This window comes from Ornithorhynchus anatinus, chromosome 2, assembly GCF_004115215.2.
Source record: "Ornithorhynchus anatinus isolate Pmale09 chromosome 2, mOrnAna1.pri.v4, whole genome shotgun sequence".
NCBI classification, from domain to species: Eukaryota; Metazoa; Chordata; class Mammalia; order Monotremata; family Ornithorhynchidae; genus Ornithorhynchus; species Ornithorhynchus anatinus.
This window is the reverse complement of record NC_041729.1, coordinates 161,048,806-161,065,018: the sequence shown is the minus strand read 5'-3', so window position 1 is coordinate 161,065,018 and position 16,213 is coordinate 161,048,806. Positions and strand designations below refer to the sequence as shown.

The following is a 16,213-nucleotide window of genomic DNA, read 5'->3' as shown; positions in this document are numbered from 1 at the left end:
AAAATAACAATAAGCAGAAACATCCCCTTCCCACAACGAGTTTACAGTCTAGCTAAATGGTAAGATCCTTATTCTACCTAAGTTGCACTTTCCGGAACCCTTAGTATGATACCCCACACGGTGAAGGCACTCAATAAATAGAACTGACTGATTTAGTTCTCGAGTCCTTGCCTTTTGGCTTCTCTGCCTTCCACCCTCTTACTGTGGCAGTCTCTCAAACTTCAGGTCTGGATCCCCTTCTATTCCCCATTTACTCCCACTTCCTTGGAAAACTCATATGCCCCCTTGGCTTCAACTACTATTTCTGTACAGAAGGTGATTCCCAAATCTCCCTCTCCAGCCCTGAACTCTCCTCTCCAGGCTCACATTTCCTCCTTCCTTCAGGACACCTCTACTTGGATGTCCTGCTGACACCTCAAACTAAATCTGTCCAAAACAGAACTCTTCATCTTCCTACCCAAGCTCCGTCTTTCTCATCACTGCAGACAGCTTATCCTCCCTATCTTGCAAGCCTAAACCTTGGCATTATCCTCAGTGCATCTCTCTCATTCAACCCACATAATTAATCTGTCACCGCATCCTATTGGTTTTACATCGTCAGCTTCACTAAAATCTTCCCTTTCCTCCCATCCAAACTACTATGGCACTCACCGATCAAGCACTTATATCCTACCTTGATTATTGCATCAGCCTCCTCGCTGATCTCCCAGCCTCCCCTCTCTTCCCTCTCCTGGCCTTACTTCCCTCTGCTGCCTGCATCATTTTTTCTAAAAAAAGTTCAGTCCATGTCTCCCCACTTCCCAAAAACTCCTTGTGGTTGCCCATTCACCTCTGCATCAAACGGAAACTCCTCGCCATTAGCTTTAGAGCACTCAATCAGCTTGCCCGATCCTATCTTACCTTGCTGATTTCCTACAAAACCTAGTCCACGCACTTCTTTCCTCCTTGACCAACCTACTCGCTGCACCTTGATCCCGTCTCTCTTCTCGCCCACCTCTTGCCCACGTCCTCCCTCTGTCCTGAAACTCCCTCCTCATTCATGTACAACAGACAATCACATTCCCCACCTTCAAAGCCTTATGATGATAATTATGGTATTTGTTAAGCACTTATTCTGTGCCAAGCACTATACTAAATGCTAGGGGGAATACAAGCAAATCAGGTTGGACACAGTCCCTGTCCCATGAGGGGCTTACTCTCTCAAACCCCATTTGACAGATGAGGTAACTGAGGCCCAGAGAAGGCAAGTGATTTGCCCAAGGTCACACAACAGACACGTGGCAGAGCTGGAATTAGAACCCATGACCTTCTGACTCACAGGCCTGTGTTCTATCCGCTACACCCTATCTCCTCCATGAAGACTTACCTGACTAAGCCCTCTTTTCCTCAAATCCCTCTTCCTGCTGCTGGCCTAGGAACTAAGATCTGTACCCTTTAAGCACCCCACCCTCAGTCGCACACCATGAATGTACACATCTGTAATTTCTGTATATTAATGTTGAAAAGCAGCATGGCCTAGTGGATAGAGCACAAGCCTGGGAGTCAGAAGGTCAAGGATTCTAATCTCAGCTCTGCCACTGGTCTGCTTTGTGACTTTGGGCAAGTCACTTCATTTCACTTCTCTGGGCCTCAGTTACCTCATCCATCAAATGGGGTTGAAGACTGTGAGTCCCATATGGGACATGGTCTGTGTCCAACCTGTTCAGCTTGGATCTACCCCAGTGCTTCTTAGGCACTGGTATATAGTAAGCACTTAAGAAAGACCATTAAAAATGGGAGAGAGGTTGATTTCTTTGAGCTGACTTTGGGAAAATGGAAATTCCCCAAATAGAAATAAAAACATAAGTGCATTCATCTGAACGGGAACAGGTTTGTCCATCTCAATAAATAGCAGGCTGGCATGAAGGTAAGCTCAGAACTGGCTATCTTACTTGTACTGCTGATGATCTTTTGTGCTTCTGGTTTTCGCCATGAACCTCTCGGCTAATTTTTCTAGGTTGCGGGAATACTCAGTCTCGATTTCTGCTTTTTTGCGGAAGAAATCCTGTAGGTCCTGGAGAAGCTGCACCCTCATCTCAGTCTGCTGCTCCAAACATTTTTGCTGCTCTATCAGTTGAGCTCGAATTTCTAGAGGGAAAGAGAAAAGACCGATGGAATCAATGAATACACATTCATTTAACCTACGAGCCCAGTGCTTGGGAAAGAAAGATAAAGCGAGCCCACACAATCCCTAACCTCCATAAGCTTTCAATCAAGTAGGGGGAGGCAGACACTAAAATAAAAGTTTGGATTAAGAAAAGTGACTTTTCCAACATCACAAGATTTGACAATGCCCTCGCATAGGTATGTTGACTGTAAGCTCGTTGTGGGCAGGAATTGTGTCCGTTTATTGAGGTATTGTACTCTCCCAAGTGCTTAGTTCAGTGCTCTGCATACAGTAAGCGCTCAATAAATACCACTGAATGAATGAATCACCTAGAGGAAGAAACACAGATGCTTTTAAGAGATTGTCATGGATCACACACATGTGCAGAGTCTATTGATTGCCAAATGGACTTAATTTTTATTTTTTATCAAGCAAATTTTCCCTCAACCTACCTCTGAGCCAGAATGGCAGAGAAATGAGCAGCATTTTTTCCAGATTTCTAATATCACCACAATCTTGCCAGTTGGCATTTGTCAGCAAAGACTGACATCTGGTAATTTTTATTTAGTACTCGCACTGCTAGTTTGTAAAATCCTGTGCTTCGGAGTTGTGGGGATGCCTCTTCTAAATATAGCCTTTGGGTCCTTTCCAAATCATTCATAACTGGACAATTCTCATAGTTGGACTCTTTTTTGGTATTCAGAAGATTTCTGTCCGTTTTTACTACCTCTACATTTCACTGAATGCCCCCATCTAATCCAGTAACCTCTCTCCATACATTGTCATGAAGAACGAACAGTTTGATTTTATATCCTTCTATTTGAATGAACACATTAAGAATAACTGACACTAAGCATGGAACAGTATTTTCAGTTAAGTTTATTTGGCAAAGATAAAACATGTCACATGAAAATACTTGCACGAGCCTGAAAGAATAGAGCATGTATGTTTTGGAAAATACAGTTCTGTAACTAACGACGACTGAGTTCTTTTGGCTCAACATTCACATTTCGGCTCCAAAGAAGATAGATGTTCATATGGAAAAAAAAAATTAAAGAGATTCATTTCCTCATTCTCAGCAGAGAGTGAGGGACTATTATTCTGGAATTCAGGAATAGGCTATCTGTAGCATCTGCACTGAGATTTTGTCAGAATTTCCTAATTAAGACATATCTATGCTTTGTGACATTGCCAATTAAGACATATCTGTGCTTTGTGACACTGCCCAGGTCTGGAGGAATCTCTGCCATGATCCGTCAGAGCAAAAAGGGGCAGGGAGGCCAAGGGGAAAACTGGGAAAAATCACATCTGAAGTTTTCCATTTTGTTTGAAGTGACAATTCCTGGAAGCAGCACCTTCGCCTGGAGTCGGAGGCCCTGGGTTCTAATGTCGGCTCTGCCAATTGCTTGTCTTGTGACTTTGGGCAAGTCACTTATCTTCTCTGTGCCTCAGTTGCCCATATGTAAAACAGGGGATTAAATACCTGTTCTCCCTCCTCCACAGTACTTAGAACAGTGCTTGACACAGAGTAGGTGCTTAAATCAATCAGTGCTACTTACTGAGCACTTACTATGTGAATTTATGGAATTTACTTATCTATTTATAATGGTATTTGTTGTTCTCCCAAGTGCTTACTATGTGAAGAACACTATACTGAGCACTTGGGAGAGTACAATACAGTAAAACCGATACCATAGTAAATAAATGAATAAATAGATTCCAACCACTTTCCTGGACCCTCTCTCAGACGGTTAGTGAGTGTTTGACAAAATGGTCATCACTGAGGTTTGAGCCTGTCAGCAGCACCAGTCTTTTTCTTGGCCAACCCAATTGCGGTTTAAAACTCTGTACACAGTAAGCGCTCAATAAATATGATTGAATGAATGAATGAAAACAACATGATAAGCCAGATCTGTCAATAACCCTGCTCTGGGAATCAGGAGATCTGGGTTCTAAGCCCACTTCAATCTGTTGGAACTCTCTCCCCCTCCATATCCACTGAATCATCACTTTCTTCACGTTCAAAGCATTATTAAGGTCACACCTCCTCCAAGAGGCCTTCCCTGATTAAGCCCTCTTTTCCCCAGCTCATTCTCCCTTGTGTGTCATCTACGCACCTGGATCTGTGATCTTTGGACATTTGATATTCGCTCCACCCCCAACCCCACCAAATTTATGTAAATATCTTTTAATTATATTAATCACAAATTATTTTTTCATCCATTCAATCATTCAATCATATTTATTAAGCACGCTCCATGTGCAGAGCACTATACTAAGTGCTTGGGAAAGTACAAAACAACAATAAAGAGTGACAATCCCTACCCACAACAAGCTCACAGTCTAGGGACGGGGGGAGAGATATCAATACAAATAAACAGACATCAATAAAAATAAAATAGATATATACATAAGTTCTGAGGGGCTGGGAGAGGGGGATAAGAGAAAAGGGAGCAAGTCAGGGAGACACAGAAGGGAGTGGGAGCTGAGGAAAAGTGGGGCTTAGTCCGGGAAGACCTCTTGCAGGAGATGTGCCTTCAGTAAGGCTTTGAAGAACAGGAGAGTAATTGTCTGTGGGATTTGAGGAAGGAAGGCGTTCCAGATCAGAGGCAGGACGTGGGCCAGGGGTTGGCGGTGAGATAGGCGAGATGGAGGCCCAGTGAGAAGGTTAGCACCAGAGGAGTGAACTGTGTGGGTTGGGTTCTAGAAGGAGAGAAGCGATGTGAGGAAGGAGGGGGCATCATTTAAAGGTGATGGAGAGCTTTAAAGCCAATGGTGAGGAGTTTTTGTTTAATACAGAGGTGGATAGGCAACCACTGTAGATTTTTGAGGAAGAGGGTGACATGTCCTAAGCTTTTCTGTAGAAAGATGATCTAGGCAGCAGAGTGAAATATGGGCTGGAGTGGGGAAGAGAAAGGAGGTTGGGAGGTCAGCAGGAGGCTGATGCAGTAATTTAGGTGGGGTTGGATGAGTGATTGTATTAACCTGGTAGCAGATGGGATGGAGAGGAAAGGGAGGATTTTAGCGAGGTTGTGAAGGTGGGACCAATAGGATTTGGTGACAGATTGAATATGTGGGTTGAATGAGAGAGAGGAGTCAATGATAACGCCAAGGTTATGGGCTTGTGAGATGGGAAGGATGGTGGTGCCTTCTACAGTGATGGGAAAGTCTGGAAGAGGATAGGGTTTGGATGGGAATAATAATAATAATGATGATGGTATTTGCTAAGTGCTTACTAATTGCCAAACACTGTTCTAAATTCTGAGGTAGATACAAGGTAATCAGGTTGCTCTCTGTGGGGCTCAGTCTTCACCCCCATTTTACAGATGAGGGAACTGAGGCACAGAGAAGTTAAGTGACTCACCCAAAGTCACACAGCTGATAAGTGGTGTAGCTGGGATTAGAACCCACAATCTCTGATTCCCAAGCCCATGCTCTTTCCCACTAAGCCACTCTGCTTCTAAGGGAAGATATGGAGCTCTGTTTTGGACATGTTAGGTTTGAAGTGACTGGAGGACATACAAGTATTACTGGTATTTGTTAAGTGCTTACTATGTGCCAAGCACTGTTCTAAGCTCTGGGGTAGATACAAGGTAATCAAGTTGTCCCACGTGGGGCTCACAGTCTTAATCCCCATTTTATTGATGAGGTAACTGAGGCACAGAGAAGTAAAGTAGCTTGCCCAAAGTCACACCACAGACAAGTGGTAGAGCTGGGATTAGAACCCAGGACCTTCTGATGCCTAAAACAGTGCATCCTCTTTCCACTAAACCACGCTGCTTGTCCTAAGTAGATGGAGACTTTGGATGGAAACTAGACTATAGACTAGAGTCCTCTAGAACGTGAGCTCCTTGTGGTAAGGGAGAGATACAGCATGGCCTAGAGGATAGAGCACAGGCCTAGGAGTCAGCAGGACCTGGGTTCTAATCCCAGTCTTGAAGGTAGGAGGAGATGTGAGCCTGGAGAGAGGGAGGGAGATCAGGGGAGGAGCTGTAATTTCGGTACCATCTGCATAGAGATGGTAATTGAAGCCGTGAGAGAGAACGAGTTCTCCAAGGGAATGAGTGTAGATGGAGAATAGAAGAGGACCGAGAATAGAACCTTGAGGGATCCCCAAAGTTGGGGTGGGGGGAGGCAGAGGAGGAGCCTGTGAAGGAGACTGAGAATGAATGACCAGAGAGATAGGAAGAGGAGAACCAGGAGAGGACTGAGTCAGGGAAGCCAAAGTTGGATGACGTTTCCAGGAGAAGGGGGTGGTCCACAGTTCCACAGGCAGCTGAGAGGTCGAGGAGGATTAGGATGGAGTAGGAGCCGTTGGATTTGGCAAGAAGGAGATCACTGGTGACCTTTGAGAGGCCAGTTTCAGTGGAGTGAAGGGGAAGGAAGCCAGATTGGAGGGGGTCCAGGAGAGAATTGGAGGAGAGGAATTTGAGACAGTGGGTGTAGATGATTCGCTCAAGGAGTTTGGAGAGAAATGGTAGGAGGGAGATGGGGAGATAACTGGAGAGAGCTGTGGGGTCTAGAGGGATTTTTTAGGATGGGGGAGTCATGGACATGTTTAAAAGCAGTGGGGAAGAAGCCACTGGAGAGTGAATGGTTGAAGATGGCTGTTCAGGAGGGGGCTAGAGTTTTTATAAGGTGAGAAGGAATGGAGTCCAGTGCGCAAGTGGAGAGGGTGGCATTTGAGAGGAGGCAGGACATGGGCATATTTGAAGGCAGCGGGGGAAGAAGCCCACTCTAGACTGTAAACTCAATGTGGGCAGGGAATGTGAGATTGTACTCACCGAAGTGCTTTGTACAGTGCTCTGAACACAGTTAGCACTCGATAAATACAATTGTATGATTAAATGAATTCAAGAAGAAAGGTGAAAATTGGAATGCGGTCAGTGTGATGCATCTCTCTTTCCATTGCTGGCAAGAGCTCAGCCAGAGTTCTTCTGAACTAATTTCTGAAACCTCTACAGACGCTGCATCATAATTTGAGGCTTCAGATGCCAACTGGAGAAGCAGCAGTGAGATAATGCTTTATTATTAGATTGTCACCCCCTGGAAATACCTATCCTGAGCCTTTGGGGAGCTAACCATGTCCCAGATTACTGAAAGAACCTGCTTTCATTCTGTTAAAGACTGTGGAACGAGCCACTGTCCATAACTGGTTATAATAATTCACACAAATATATTCTGTTAAAGAAAAATTGCAATTCACTTGGAAGAAAAAGAAAGAGACCTATTTAATTATAAAAATCCATCCTCAAATTGGTATTAAATAAAATTAACCTAAACAAAAAGGCAGGCTACTTATCAGGTTATTTGTCTATTGTTTCTTCGTGGAAAGGATTCACATACATATGTCCTTATTGACTCCCATACCCGTTGCCTAAGCCAGTTGTTCCAGACATTTAACTCTTTCCTCAAATTCTTCCCATCTCCCTTGGGAACAGTGTGGGAAGAGGAGCCAGTGGGAGCTTTGGATGGAGACTAGACTATAGACTAGACTCCTCTAGAATGTAAGCTCCTTGTGGTCCAGGAGAGAAGCAGCATGGTCTAGTGGATAGAGCACAGGCCCAGGAGTCAGGAGGACCTGGGTTCTAATCCCAGTTCCGCCACTTGTCTTCTGGGTGACCTTGGGCTAGTCTCTTCACTCTTCTGTGCCTCAGTTACTTCATCAGTAAAATGGGGATTGAGACTGGAGGTTTTGTGGGACAGGACTGTGTCCAACCTGACTACCTTGTATCTTCCCCAGCACTTAGTACAGTGTCTGGCTCATAGTAAGCGCTTAATTCTGCAAAAAACCCAAACAGCTTTGTTGTACTATACCCTCCCAAGCACTTAGTACAGAGCTCTGCACACAGTAAGCAGTCAACAAATACACTGATTGGTTGATATGTGAGAGAGCAAAGGCTAATCAGTCAGCCAATTATATTATTAATAATAATAATAATAATAATAATAATGTTGGTATTTGTTAAGCGCTTACTATGTGCAGAGCACTGTTCTAAGCGTTGGGGTAGATACAGGGTAATCAGGTTGTCCCACGTGAGGCTCACAATCTTCATCTCCATTTTACAGATGAGGTAACTGAGGCACAGAGAAGTTAAGTGACTTGCCCAAAGTCACACAGCTGGCAAACGGTGGAGGCGGGATTCGAACCCATGATCTCTGACTCCCAAGCCCGCCTCTTTCCACTGAGCCATGCTTGTATCCTCCACTTAATAATAGTAATAATAGTTATGGTATCTATTAAGCACTTACTATGTGCCAGACACTGTACTAAGCGCTGGGGTGGACACAAGCAAATCGGGTTGGACCCAGTCCTAGGCTGACGGGTGGCTCACAGAACACTGTACTAGGTGTTTGGGACAACCCGATTCCCATGTGTCTACCCCAGCGCTTAGAACAGTGCTCGGCACATAGTAAGCGCTTAACAAATGCCAACATTATTATTATTATTATTATTAATAACAATAGACAGACATTAATATAATTGCTTTCTGGAGAGATATAGTTGGAATTTGGGTTACTTCATTAATCTACTATTGGGTACAAGGATTGAATCACAAAACTTGGGCACTGGGCACATACAATTCCCTCATTCACATGCTGATTAACATTTCCTTTGTCATTCGTCATGTCTTCTGGCACCACTTTCTGCCAAGATAGGGCAATCTCATGATATTCTCCACAAATGACTTAGCCTTGGGGAGTTTCACTTCCTTCTACTTGAGATATGGAAAACCCATGACAAACCCTGTAGTGGATTCTGCATAGTTGAGAGAGGGCATGGGTTTATTTGGTCCACTGCCAGTTGTCTGAACTAATTAAGATGGAGACCTGTCGAGTTTAGTAAAAAGAATAGATAACCAAACAAAATAGGGTTTGAATATTTCAAGCATTAGTTATCCCAGGAGCAAGACCTAGTGGAAAGAGACACTGTAGTATGTGCTGCGGCAGATACAAACTTATCAGGTCAGACATGCAGTCTATGTTCCACACGGGGCTCAAGGTCTTAATCCTCATTTTACAGATGAGGTAACCGAGTCACAGAGAAGTGAAGTGACTTGCCCCAGGTCACACGGCAGATAAATGGCAGAGCTAGCATTAGAACCCAGGTCCTTCTGACTCCCAGGCCCATGCTCCTTCCACTGGGCCACGCTGCTTTCCTGGCCTTCATTTTGTCATTCATCAGTGTGTTGACTAGGTAAAGGAGGAATTTAGTGACAGCGTTTAGTTCTACCTTGCTGAGTTTGCAGATGCATTCCCCACCCACAGTGAACTGACAGTCTAGAGGGAGAGACAGATTTTAATAATAATAACAATTATGGTATTTATTAAGCACTTACCATGTGCCATGCACTGTACTAAGCACTGGAATACCATATTTATTATCATTATATATTACTATAAATAAATCATTTATACTATATCATTTTTAGATATGTATGAATTATGCTTGGCTTGTGAAATTCCCATGATGCCAAGACACCAGGTGGGGCATCCAATTGGGACTCCTGGGTGTTGAGGCCACCCTGTAATAAATGCTTCATATCACTGAAGGAGAAGCAGTGGCGAAAGTAGGCTGAGCAGTTGGTTGCAATGACTCTTTTGCTCTACCCCGAAAAGTGACAGTTATCCCATCGCCCCCTTCTTCACCTTCCAAGTGTGTTCTGGGAAGATCTTGACAATAAAAAAAAGTTAATAGTAATAACTGTGGTCTTCGTTAAGCACTTACTATGTTCCAAGCACTGTACTGAGGGACGATGTAAGGAGATTGGACATAGTCCCTGGCCCATATGGGACTCACAAGCTTAAAGGAGAGGAAGAAGTAATGAATTCCCATTTTACAGATGAGGAAACTGAGGTACAGAGAAGTTAAGTAACTTGTCTGAGATCACACAACAGGCCGGTAGAAGGTACAGGATTAGAACTCAGGTCCTTTGACTCTTTCCATTCTGGCATCTTGTCTTATGCCATCGAGTCACGAAACAAAAACTTCTCACTCTAGGCTTCAAGGCTCTCCATCACCTTGCCCCCTCCTACCTCTCCTCCTTTCTTTCTACTCCCCACCCTGCACGCTTTGCTCCTCTGCCGCCCACCTCCTCACCGCCCCCCATTCTCGCCTATCACGCCATCGACCCCTGGGCCACATCCTCCCGCTATCCTGGAATGCCCTCCTTCCTCACCTCCGCCAAACTAATTCTCTTCCCCTCTTCAAAGCCCTACTTAGAGCTCACCTCCTCCAAGAGGCCTTCCCAGACTGAGCTTCCCCTTTTCCTTGTGCTCCCTCTGCTGTCCCTCTACCCCCCCTTCACCTCCCATCAGCTAAGCCCGCTTAATTGTATATATTTTTTATTACCCTATTTATTTTGTTAATGAGATGTACATCACCTTGATTCTATTTATTGCTATTGTTTTAATGAGATGTACATCCCCTTGATTCTATTTATTGCTATTGTTTTTGTCTGTCTCCCCCGATTAGACTGTAAGCCCATCAATGGGCAGGGACTGTCTCTATCTGTTGCTGATTTGTACATTCCAAGTGCTTAGTACAGTGCTCTGCACATAGTAAGCGCTCAATAAATACTACTGAATGAATGAATGAATGAATGAATGAGTCGTTTCGACCCATAGCGACACCACGGACACAACTCCAGTGGTTGCCTATCGACCTCCGCTCCAAACAAAAACTCCTCACTCTAGGCTTCAAGGCTCTCCATCACCTTGCCCCTTCCTACCTCTCCTCCCTTCTCTCTTTCTACCGCCCACCCCGCACGCTCCGCTCCTCTGCCGCCCACCTCCTCACCGTCCCTCGGTCTCGCCTATCCCGCCGTCGACCCCCGGGTCACGTCCTCCCGCGGTCCTGGAACGCCCTCCCTCCTCACCTCCGCCAAACTGATTCTCTTTCCCTCTTCAAAACCTTACTTAAAAATCACCTCCTCCAAGAGGCGTTCCCAGACTGAGCTCCTCTTCCCCCTCTACTCCCTCTGCCGTCCCCCCTTTACCTCTCCGCAGCTAAAGCCTCATTTTCCCCTTTTCCCTCTGCTCCTCCACCTCTCCCTTCCCATCCCCACAGCACTGTACTCGTCCACTCAACTGTATATATTTTCGTTACCCTGTTTATTTTGTTAATGAATTGTACATCGCCTTGATTCTATTTAGTTGCCATTGTTTTTACGAGATGTTCTTCCCCTTGACGCTGTTTAGTGCCATTGTTCTTGTCTGTCCGTCTCCCCCGATTAGACTGTAAGCCCGTCAAACGGCAGGGACTGTCTCTATCTGTTGCCGACTTGTTCATCCCAAGCGCTTAGTACAGTGCTCTGCACATAGTAAGCGCTCAATAAATACTATTGAATGAATGAATCTCACCCAGAAGGCCCCGCTTTCCATCTGCAATCGTTCTGGTAGTGGATACACAGAGTTTATTCATAAAAATTGTAAGTGGTTTACCACTGCCCTCTTCCACACAGGAAACTTGAATCTCTGCCCTTGACTCTCTCCCATGCCCCTGCTGCCCAGCACGGGTGAGTAGTGACTTGTAGCAGATTGCCTTCCATTCTCTATCCACTGGCCAAGCTAGGAATGGAATGGGTAGGCCTCTGCTTGACTCTCCCTCCCGTAGCTGAGACTGGTAGAGGACTGGAAACTGGTATGACCCTGAGAGGGTCCATTAGGGCATGTCAGATGTCAAACATGAAAAGCAATATGGTTACAGTGACTAAGTCCAAAGTCTTACTGCAGAAGCAAGGAACTGATTTCTCTAAAAGTCTAAAAATGTAGAATTTTTGTCTAAAATTCTCCCTGAAGATAGACTGTTTTTAGGCAACTAAGCTGCATAAAACCCGATTTGGAACAAGTTGAAATAACAATAATAATAATGATAATAATATTTAAGTGCTTACTATGTGCCAAGCACTGTGCTAATCACTGTACAAGAAAATCAGATGAGACCCAATCTCTGTCCCATATGGGATTTCATAGTCTAAGGGGCAGAAAGAACAGAAATTTCTGTTCTGTTCAGGTTCAATCAGGTCATGAGTTCGAATCCCAGCTCTGCCACTTGTCAGCTGTGTGACTGTGGGCAAGTCACTTAACTTCTCTGTGCCTCAGTTAGCTCATCTGTAAAATGGGGATTAACTGTGAGCCTCACGTAGGACTACCTGATTACCCTGTGTCTATTCCAGCACTTAGAACAATGCTCTGCACATAGTAAGCACTTAACAAATACCAACGTTATTAAATTTAATTCCAATTTTACAGATGGGGAAACTGAATCACAGAACAGTTAAATGACCTGTCCAAGGTCACACTTCAGGGAGTTTACAGTGCTGGGATTAGAACCCGGAACCTCTGATTCCCAGGCCCATATCGTCTCCACCAGGATGCCTCTCTGTTTGGCTGGTGGTGATGGATGAACCTCTGCCCTTGCACTCTCGTAAGTAGATCTAGAAACTGTCCAGGCAAAAAAACAATCCATTGAAGTGATCGATCATTTTGACTTAGCTATTGATGGAAAAGGCCATTTGAGGGAGTGTTGATCGCAATGATCTGTTCTAGAATTTTCACTTAGGACTTGTCAGGAAGCTGGCTTTATTAAGTGCTCTATAATCAAGTGATGGAAGACAAACGTCTGAAAAGTCCATAGTGGGAGATTCGATTTTTCAAATCCAGAGAAAGGGAGTGGTTTGGTCCAGAGAAGGGGAGTGGTTTGGCATCTCTGTTTCATGGCAGAAGAGAGGCGCCTTCTTTGTGCTTGATGCTCAACTGAAATATTCTCTAGGCATTGTCTTTCCTCAGTTGGATTCTTTCACTCTAAAGATCACTTTTAGTCTTTTATAAGCAGAAGACATATGCTTTCCAAAAACTTATTTTACCATAAAAACATCATTCTTCTGCCAAGCTCTAGCGAGGTAGTTTTAAATCATTTTTGGATAAATATGTGCCAAACGTCTTATTATTTACTGAGATAGAATTCATCTTTTAATGGCAATACTACAATTTTTACAATTATTGTTACAGTTTTCCATATTTTGCGTGGAAGGCCTTGTGGGCTGTGGTATTATACTCTCCCAAGAGCTTACTACAGTGCTCTGTACACAGTAAGCACTCACTGAAGCAACATGATCTATTAGGGAAGCAGCATGGCTTAATGGATAGGAACATGGGTCTGGGAATCATTCATTCATTCATTCATTCATTCATTCATTCAATAGTATTTATTGAGCGCTTATTATGTGCAGAGCACTGTACTAAGTGCTTGGAATGTACACATCGGTAACAGATAGAGATGGTCCCTGCCCTTTGACAGGCTTACAGTCTAATTGGGGGAGACAGACAAAAACAATAGCAATAAATAGAATCAAGGGGATGAACATCTCATTAAAACGATAGCAAATAAATAGAATCAAGGTGATGTATATCTCATTAACAAAATAATAGAATCAAGGTGATGTACATCTCATTAACAAAATAAATAGGGTAATGAAAATATATACAGTTGAGCGGATGAGTACGGTGCTGAGGGGAGGGGAAGGGAGAGGGGGAGGAGCAGAGGGAAATGCGGGGAAAAGAGGGCTTAGCTGAGGGGAGGTGAAGGGGGGTAAAGGGAGAGCAGAGGCAGCAGAGGGAAAAGGGGGAGCTCAGTCTGGGAAGGCCTCTTGGAGGAAGTGAGCTCTAAGTAGGGTTTTGAAGAGGGGAAGAGAATTAGTTTGGCGGAGGTGAGGAGGGAGGGCATTCCAGGACCACAGGAGGGCATGGCCCAGGTGTCGACGGCGGGATAGGTGAGAATGGTGGATGGTGAGGAGGTGGGCGGCAGAGGAGCGGAGCGTGCGGGGTGGGCAGTAGAAAGAGAGAAGGGAGGAGAGGTAGGAGGGGGCAAGGGGATGGAGAGCCTCGAAGCCTAGAGTGAGAAGTTTTTGTTTCGTGCGGAGGTTGATAGGCAACCACTGGAGGTTTTTATGAAGGGGAGTGACAGGCCCAGGGCGTTTCTGCAGGAAGATGAGCGGGGCAGCGGAATGAAGAATAGACTGGAGCGGGGAGAGACAGGAGGAAGGGAGATCAGAGAGAAGGCTGACACAATAATCCAGCCGGGATATTATGAGAGCCTATAACAGTAAGATAGCCATTTGGGTGGAGAGGAAAGGGCAGATTTTGGCAATATTATAAAGATGAGACCACACAAAGGTGAGGCTTGACACACTGTAAATGCTTAACAAATACCATTAAAAAATGGATACCACTGATTGATTGAAAAGTGATAAGCAGAGCAAGAACTAGGGGTCAAAAGCATATATTGCTGAAATTTTTCATGATGATGATCAAGCACCATGCCAAAAACAAGATATGAAAATATCCATTATCAACACGAACCATTAATTCCACACCAAGAAGGTGGAGGGCTTGGCACAAAACAAGACAAAATTACCTGACTTTTCTCCCTGGAACGTCACAGTTGTACCAGTTGAAACTATCTGTTGAGGATTTACTGTGCGAGGAGCCCTGGGAGAGTCCAAGAGACTTTGTAAATGGGATCTCTGCCCTCAGGAAGATTACAGTTTAGCAGACATCCAAATTTATGTACTTAACAAGGTATCTTGTCTACAAAATCTGTTCTATTGTGCTTTCCCAAGTGCTACAGTAAGCACTCAGTAAATAGCATTTATCGACTGATTTAGCATTGATTGACTGACTGATTAAACAAGTTACCAGAGGCAGGTTTCACCATTGCCTAAATTGTGCTTAAGCTAGCTAGGGTTACTGCAGCAGAAGAGTGGGAGAGAGCAAGGCCCAGGGAATCAGGAGACTTGGGGTCTAATTCCAGCTCTGCCACTGGTCTACTGTGTGACCTTGAGCAGCTCATTTGACCTCTCTGGGACTCAGTTTCCTCCTCTGTAAAATGGGGATGAAATGCCTGCTCTTCCACTCTCTAAGATCCATGAGGGACAGGGCTATATCTAATTATTATTATCATCATTATTATTAGTGCTACTACTACTTATATCAATAACAACTCTCTGAGATCCATGAGAGACAGGGCTATATCTAATTATTATTATCATCATTATTATTATTGCTACTTCTACTTATAACAATAATAATAATTGTGGTATTCGTTTAGCACTTACTATGTGCCAGGTACCGTACTAAGCCCTGAGGTGGATACAAACAAATCAGGTTGGACACATGTCCCCACATGGGGCTCCCAATCTTAATCCCCATTTTAGATTGTGAGCCCGTTGTGGGCAGAGATTGTCTCTGTTGCTGAATTGTGCTTCCCAAGCACTTCATAAGATGCTCTGCACACAGTAAGCGCTCAATAAATATGATTGAATGAATGAACTTTACAGATGAGAGAACTGAGGCACAGAGAAGTAAAGTGATTTGTCCAAGGTCACACAGTAGACATGAAACAGCGTGGCTCAGGGCTGGGGAGTCAGAGGTCATGGATTCAAATCCCAGCTCCGCCTCTTGTCGGCTGTGTGGCTTTGGGCAAGTCACTTAACTTCTCTGTGCCTCAATTACCTCAATGTAAAATGGGTATTAAGACTGTGAGACCCACGTGGGACAACCTGATCACCTTATATCCTCCCTAGCGCTTAGGACAGTGCTTTACACATAGTAAACACTTAACAAATGCCATCATCATTATTATTATTACTATGTGCTGGAGCCAGGATTAGAACCCAGGTCCTTCTGACTCCCAGGCCCATGCTCTATCCACTAAGCCACACTGCTGATCCACTTACCTTGTACAAACTACAGTGCTCAGCCCAATGTTTGACACAGAGTGTTTAATAATTGTCACCAATACTACACTATAACCTCTCATTCTGAAGTTTTATTATCTCAAGTCTGGATTGTAAGCTCCTTGAGGGCAGAGATTGTCTAACTCCTACTGGATTCTCCCAATTGCTTAGTGCAGTGCTCTGCACAATCAATGAATGAAAGAATCAATCAATCAATCACTGGTACTTATTGAGTGCTTACTGTGTGCTGAGCACTGTACTAAGCACTTAGGAGAGTACATTACAACAGAGGTGGGAGACACGGTCCCTGCCCACAATGAGCTTACAG

General features: G+C 44.4%; 1 protein-coding gene across 2 annotated transcripts in view; it reads right to left on the bottom strand.

Moving 5' to 3' along the window:
- SRGAP1 (SLIT-ROBO Rho GTPase activating protein 1) overlaps positions 1-16,213 on the bottom strand; it is a 288,890-nt gene that overhangs the window by 151,612 nt on the left and 121,065 nt on the right. For both annotated transcript variants that reach the window (XM_029058561.2, XM_029058559.2), the window contains exon 2: positions 1,932-2,127. In XM_029058561.2, coding sequence (XP_028914394.1) covers positions 1,932-2,127 — 196 coding nt within the window. The remainder of the gene's footprint in view (positions 1-1,931; positions 2,128-16,213) is intronic.